The sequence below is a fragment of the Lutjanus erythropterus genome, chromosome 4 (assembly GCF_056507025.1).
Source record: "Lutjanus erythropterus isolate fLutEry1 chromosome 4, fLutEry1.hap2, whole genome shotgun sequence".
Lineage (NCBI taxonomy): Eukaryota > Metazoa > Chordata > Actinopteri > Lutjaniformes > Lutjanidae > Lutjanus > Lutjanus erythropterus.
Window position 1 is genome coordinate 32,234,772 of NC_139320.1, and position 7,903 is coordinate 32,242,674.

Here is a 7,903-nt window from a genome sequence, read left to right on the forward strand (position 1 = left end):
TTAGGCCTTATTTTTTTCATTTTATTTTATTTATTATTGACTAAAATAGTGTTCCATTCATGCGATGCTTTTGTTTCCTAATATTTTTTTGTTTGTATTTGTTTTGTTAGTTTTTTGTTTGTTTTCATTTTTGTTTTTCTTTCATTTTTGTGCAAGCGCGCGCTGCTGCTGCCACGGGCGCGCGGACGTGGCTACGTCACAGGTGGCCGGCGGTTCAAAAAGTTGATGAGAGCCAATCGGAAGCGTCCAGGTCACAGGTTCCGTATTAGTGGCGGAAGAAAAGAAAGATGGCTGCCGCGAGGAACGGGAAGAGTGGACTGCTGGAGAAAGTAAGAAATAACCCTTTAATTGTGTCGTAACGGAGGAAACTGTCGGTGTTCACGGGTTCATATGTGACAGCGTGAAGCTGCTGTGAGGGTTAAAACTCTGAGAGACACCGACACGTCCTGCTGCTGTTAGCCTGTTAGCATGCCGAGCTAACAGGCTAACAGCAGCTACACAGCCTGAATACACTGAATTAAAGTTCACACAGAGTGAAGAAGACGGAACGTTAAACAGATGAATCTGTGTATGTGTGTGTCCGTGAACATGAACCTGTTTGAGCTCAACCTGCAGCTGTTAGTTCAGCTTCCTGTTTCCAACTGTTAGACACAGCTGCTGCTTCACCCGCTGCACCAAACTCCACTCAAAAACACACAATTTAACTTTATTTTCAGGTTCAAACCTCAGAGACTCGGTGTGTGACTGCAGGTGCTCAAATGGTGTTCACGGGACGATCGGTGCATTCAATCGGCCTCAGTTTCAACTCCACTCTGTGTGTCTCTGTGTGTGTGTACGTGTACATGTGCATGTGTTGTCAGATAGAAGGATGGGAACTGAGCTCAGGGCTCAGTCAGAATCAGTTTTTCGATGTTTCGGCTCACAGACATTTATGTCTCGGTGTGGTTGTGTGTCAGCACAAATTAAAGGAGCTGTCCACAGTTCTGGAGTTATAACAGCCTGTCCCAGATGTCACTGCAGGAGTCCTCAGGTGTTTTTACTATATTTATGCTGTAATAAAGTTGTCAACAGTCGTTTTTTTTTAATGTAAATATTAAATGCATCACCGTTTCTTTATAATTTAAATGAATCATTTCAGAATGAAAGTGCAGCTCTTTCAGTTCTTCACGTATTATCTGTTGAACACAAAGTCCATATGTAGCAGGGCTGCACAATAATCACAGAATAATCGAAATTGCAGTTTGGTCAAGTGAAATATCCAAATTGTTGAACCAGAACCAAATCACAAGTATTTGATTAAGGCTGAGAAGAAACAGCATCTGAATGAAGTCCTGTAGTTCTGCAGAGATGTTCTGACCTGTTGGCTATCAGTGACAACCGCAACATCTAAAAAACTACCGACATCAAACAGCAAAATGTGCAGCTCAAAATAAATAAATCTGTAATATTTGTTGTATTACTGATATTTAAATGTTGCTGTTTCAGTCAGACTAGAAACAGACCTCACTGCATATGTTGGTGTGTTTTCTCATCTGCACTGACAGTTTTAGGTCGAGCCCGACTGATTATATATTTTACCGTCACAGCTATATTGATCTTATCAGTATCCATAGTAGGGCTGCACGATATTGGGGAAAAAACTGACATTGCGATTTTTTTTTAACCCTGCGATATATATTGCGATATGAAAAAATACAGGATGACTTGAATAGCACTTTATGTTATGCTGCACTGCTGCCGTCTTGTAGACAATTAACCTGCACTGATCTTGCGACTCACTCCATATGCAGGGGCGTGGTCTGCTTTGGCAAACTGATTAAGAACGATTGTGATTGGTGGATCGCTGCGTGCAGTGTGTGTCAGGTACCCTTGAAATTAGATGAGAAAAAGTTTAGTTCATTTGCCTCCTACATCACAGGACCTGCAATGTGACTATTGCGCACTCGTACATTGCAATGACGACGCTCAAACGATATATTGTGCAGCTCTAATCCACATACATGTTCTTCAATATAAAAACAGCTTTCTCTTTTAACAGAACATAATGAAGATAGTGTTTATGTGTTACCTTTATAGGCAGCAGTATTTGATCCTTTTTTAAATTGAGGTTTACTATATATTTTGCTCTATATGTTTTTTATTAAAAGTTATTTATGATTAATGTAAGTACCACTGACAGTTCACTGTTTCAGTGTCCTGGTATCATTTTGGACAATAAAGTTTCTTGTTATATCTTTGTCACACTTAGGAGGGATTATTGCAAATATGTGTGTTTATGCATATGTTCTGTATTCTGTATAATGAATATTGCCGAATACATATAAAACAAACAGAAATGAAGTGTTTTGAGACAAAATTTCCTGATGTCGTTATATGACAAAAAATCAATACGACGGTTCTTAAGACTCAGCTGTGACAGACAGTGCAGCGTACAGACCCACAGGTTACTGAGATAAGACTTTAAACTTTCTTTAATGTCCCATTTTTTTATTAGTAAGCTGGTGTATAACTGCAGAGCATCAGAAAGACTGAAAATATAAAGTGATAAAAAATGACAGCCATTAAAAGTCAGTGTTAGTGAGTCCAATCTGCTGGATGTGTGTCAGCTTCACAAATTACAGCAGGGCTGCACCTAACAATTATTCATCTAACAACTATTTCTTATTTTTTTATTATTTTATTAAAATAACAATTAATTTACCTAAAATGCATATCAACAATTTGTCTCATTAGTATTTCAGTATCATATCATATCATATCATATCATATCATTATCCTGAAAAACAGACACATAAAACACAGCAGAATAATGATAATAGTTTCATCTTTGAAAGTAGATTGAATATCTGTCAGATGCCTGATCAGAAAAATACTGGACCTTAAATTCAAAATTAGCTGTGATGAAGATTAATTTCATCACTAATCACATGTCAACCCTTCACTGAACTGGATGATCAGTATTTTCACTAAACTTTTTATGACATGACTTTATTTAATCCCTGCAGTCAGGTACAGTTAAGATGATCGCTTGTGGCATATTGTTTTGCATCAGTTTGGCGAAAAGAAAATAACTGAAACTAATCACAGACGTGTAACTTGTGTTTTAGCCATTTCTGTCTCATACATGGTTGTTAAATTAATCAGAATAAAATGTCTGGAGTTAAACAGCTGCAGGTGAATTTGTGCAACGTGTCAGTGCACGTTATGCAAATCAGTAAATATCTCAGCCTGATGTTACACTTCAGTTTCATCACAGTTTCCATTTATCAGCTGCTCTGGAGCTTCTGACCATGATGATTCAAATTTCCAGTTTTCTCTGTTTCTGACTCTCTATAATATAACAGATTGTATTGATGCAGTAATATTAATAATGATCATGCTGACAAGAATTAACTTGGGAAAAATTAAACAAATAAAACAACTTGTGTGTTTATACCTCGTATTGGATTATCAATGTTAAACGCAAAATTAGAGTGAAACAACACTTTATAAAACAAAAACATTTTTTTTTGTTACTTAAAAGAATAGAAAACCTGGGTAAATTTGAGTCGGGAATTGATCAGGGAACGTCACAAAAAAGTGAACTGATCATTATGAAAAAATAATAATCAATCTATAATCTTTGTGTTTCAGTGGAGAATCGATGAGAAACCAGTGAAGATCGATAAATGGGACGGAGCCGCTGTGAAGAACTCTCTGGATGATGCTGCCAAGAAGGTCAGCTTTTATTCTGAAAGATCCTTCAGTTCATTTTTAATTAAAGGTTAATTTATTTCCTGATAAACTGCTTTTCTGACTATATAACTGAGTCAGAATGAGTCAGTATTAACCTTCTCTGCTGTCTGTCTGTCCGTCCATCTGTCCTCGTGCTGCTGCGTCCCCTTCAGGTGCTCCTGGAGAAGTTCTGTTATGTGGAGAACTTCAGGCTGGTTGATGGTCGCCTGTTGATCTGCACTGTTTCCTGTCTGTTCGCCATGTTGGCTCTGGTCTGGGACTATCTGCATCCGTTCCCCGAGTCCAGACCGGTTCTCGCCTGCTGCGTCATCTCATATCCTTCAACAGCAGAACACAGGAGGTTCTACTGAGAACCCAGTTATACCCAGTTATGATTTAAGATATCAGCACCTCAGTTCTCACCAGTCAAAATGTTCATTGTAGACATCGACAGTTATTTTATTATAGAGATCATAGATTGAGTTTGAAATCTCTAAAATTCTTTTTGGAATCATGAGAATTAAAGTATTTATATGTAGAGCAGCAAATAATGATTATTTTTATCATCAATTAACCTTTTCATTGTTTTTTAGATTAATTGATCGGTTGTTTGGTCCAAAAAATGTGAAAAAAGGTGAAAAATGTTTATCGAAGTCCAAGATGATGTCCTCACATGTTTTGTCCACAACTCAAAGATATTCAGTTTACTGTCAGAAAGGAGGAACGAAACCAGGAAATATTCACATTTAAGAAGCTGAAATCAGAATTTGGACATTTCTTCTTAAAACAAACAAACAAACTCAAATGAATAATCAATTTTTATAATAGTTGTTGGTTAATTTAATAGCCGATTAATAATCTATAAATCTGAGATATCTACAAAAGAATTTATAACCAGTCAGAACAGAATTTTAGATATAAAACTCAAAAACCTAATTAAAAAAAAAATCAAAATGTCATTGTAAATATCTTTAATGAAACAGCTTTTTTTAACATGTGGATATCTGTAATTAAATAAATGATATCTGTGAATTGTTTTTTTGGTTTATCCTTCCTGACCTCCTCTTCCTCACGTACTTCATCATGATGGGGATCCTGACTCTGTACACCTCCTATAAAGAGAAGAACATCTTCCTGGTGGCTCTGCAGAAAGATCCAGCTGGGATGGATCCAGACCACATCTGGCAGCTCTCCTCCTCCCTCAAAAGGTCTGAGTCTTTACCCAGCATGCACTCTGACAGAGTCAGCTCCTCCACAGCCAGATACAGATATCGCTCATCCTAATTCAAGTACTCATTGAGTTCATTTGATGCAGTGAAAATGCTAAAACCACGTTGTAAAAGTTAAAGTCCTGCAGTGAAAATGTTAAGTATGAAATCAGGAAAATGTACTTAAAGTATTCAGTGTAATGTCGTGTGTGTCACAGGTTCGATGACCAGTACACTCTGAGAGTCTCCTTCACCGACGGGAAGTCAAAGGCCTGGAGAGAAGCCGAGTTCACCAAGTCGGTGTCAGTGTTCTTCGATGAGAACGGGACGCTGGTGATGGATCAGTTTGAAAAGTCTGTTTCTAAACTCCACGACACGCTGGCCACAGACAAGAAGACCAAATAATCCACCAACACATCAGGATCAATACATGATCGATACATGATCAGTTTGATTCTCCTCCTTCCACACAGCTCACTGGTTTCACTTTCAGTTAAAAATCACAGAGTTCAGTTGATCTTTATTACTGATGATTGGCTGTTAGAGAGCAGGAAACTCTTCTGATGGTGCGTTCAAGGATGCTTAGAGATCTGATCATCCATGTTTCCATCCAAATATCTAACAAATTTTAATTTTGAGTAAATGATCAAAAGAAAATGTAGATGAATGCTTGTTTCCATCATCAACCATCATATGATTATTAGGAGCTGGTTCTTACAGATGAACAGTAGGTGGCTCCAGTTCTCCCGTCAGTAAACCATTAAACCACCATAGAAGAAGATGAAGTCATTAAAAGAGAAGCAGTTGAAGCTCAAACTGTGAAAAACAACGTAGAAAACAGGACATAAATCAGACATTTCTGTTAGTTTGGTGTGTTAATGTGAAGAAGTTTGAGGACTCATCTCTGCTGTGTGATCCAGCTGCTGAGGCTTCAACACATCTGGCTGCGATGCTTTTACTTTGAAAGGTCGAGAACTTTACTGTGACGGATTCTCTGAACTGAAACCACTGAACTGTGTGACGGACAGGAAGTGAGCTGCTCTCGTTGGCGAGAATCAGACAGCTGTAACCTGACGTTCAGTCAGCTCACATCACATTTATTATTTAGTCTTTACAGGAAAACAACATTAGAAATAAGTTCTGTTCTGAAACAAGTGTTGGACTGAAGGATTGTTATTTTATTGGACTTGTGTTTAAGTCAGCCTGTCTGAACTTGTTTAACGGTTTTATTTTATGTTTTTTTTCCAGTTTATTTTTGTTTTGGCCTTTTTATTTTTGTTTAAATATTCATAAAACATAAAAAAAATTGCTGTTTTGAGTGAAAACGCCCTTGTGATTCATGTAGCTGCTCCTCAGCAGGCGGCTGCTTCACCTCATTTAATAAAAGTGGTTTCAGTTGATGTTTAAGAGACGAGTTAATGACATCACAGTGAGGGCAGAAAAAGCTGCCTTTTGTTGGAAAAAAACCCCACCAGAGTTAACATCATGTACTCACAAACATCTACGTGAATAATTTAGAGATGAGTTCAGCCTCATTCTCTCTGCAGTTTGATAAAGACAATTAATGATATTCAGCAGCTCGTTGGATCGTTTTTATGACAGATTAAATGTTTAATAAGTATTAATACTTATTTTTTCACTCATCAAGCAGTTAAACTTCATTCAGGACGATGTCGTCAGTATTTCTGTGTCAAGTTTAGATTTGTCTGGAACATTTCAGCTCCACAACTTTTCCTGTTAAAGGTTTCTAGTAACAGAACGTGACGTGTCGTGTTGTGATTGGTTTGATTTTGTGCGTGGCTCGGTGTAATCCTCCTGATGAAATAAATGAACTTTAAAGGACAGGTTATGCAAAATACACATTTTTTTTTAATGGTTTTCATCAATGATATGCCTCCCTGGTGTTTCTTCAGACCCCAAAATATGAGAAAAGACCATCCTTGCTCTTCCCTTCAGAGAATGTGTATTCTGGACAGTCAGATTTGTCTTCCCCTTCTGGTGTCACAAAGGACTTAACACCACCTTTACACAGGTGTCTGTTACGCCCACTGAACACCTGGTGAATCACAGTGGGCGGTGCCTGCTCCCCTGAGCAGGGAGCTGACCAATCAGAGCACACGGGACTTTTCAGGATGTGGGACAGGAGCTAAAACTGTTTCAGACAGAGCGGCCAGTATGAGAACAATAATGTGATTTAAACATTTAAGCTCTCTCTGCTCTTCAGCTTCTGTTCTGGTTTGTGAACCTAATTTTAAACTGTTTGGATGAAAAATAAATTTGTTTTTGAACCTGAACATTTTGCTCCCGGCTGGAACCAAAAAATATCGAGTTTTCTTTGTGCTGACTGAAGTGGGCATGTCAGATTTGACATTTTATGGACCAAGCAACTCGATCGCTTAGTTGAGAAAGTAATCAACACATTAAATGACAATGAAAATAAATTGTTAGTTACAGATAAACAATGTAAATCAGACAGATCCTGAACATATCGTTGACCTCCCTCTGTTCTAGACACACAGATTAACCTGATAGAACATGTTCTCACAGGACGTCTGACATGTTTTAATCTATAAAGTCAGTTTCTAGGCTGATGATGCTGTGCTGTCCTCGTCAGGCTCTGATGTTGTCTGCTGAAAGTTGGACTTAGGCTTTTAACTAATTGATTGATTGAGAAAATAATCAACAGATTAATCAGAGATGAAAACCATGGTTAGTTGCAGCCTTACATGAGCTCACAGACACATCTGTTTCCCAGCACCAAGGTTCCAACAGTCTTGGTCAGAACCGGTTCAAGAACCAGAGCTAATTTTGGTGGAGAAGTGCTAACTGTGAGTTTTGTGTCAAGTAATCGACAGAAAAATGACAGCAGGCTTCCAGATGTGAAATTTATCACCAGTCACAACGCGACATGTCACTGTTGGGAGCAGAAGCACCTGTGCAGGTGAAAAACAAGCAGCCGTCATCACTGGGGGGACATGATG

At 38.2% G+C, this 7,903-nt stretch overlaps 1 protein-coding gene across 1 annotated transcript; it reads left to right on the forward strand.

Moving 5' to 3' along the window:
• The first annotated feature begins 221 nt into the window (after nt 1–221).
• Nucleotides 222–5,608, forward strand: spcs2 (signal peptidase complex subunit 2). The gene is made up of 5 exons (XM_084717668.1): nt 222–329; nt 3,634–3,717; nt 3,888–4,047; nt 4,787–4,922; nt 5,141–5,608. The coding sequence occupies exons 1-5, from the start codon at nt 288–290 to the stop codon at nt 5,325–5,327; spliced, it is 609 nt and encodes a 202-aa protein (XP_084573794.1). The 5' UTR covers nt 222–287; the 3' UTR covers nt 5,328–5,608.
• Nucleotides 5,609–7,903: the final 2,295 nt, after the last annotated feature.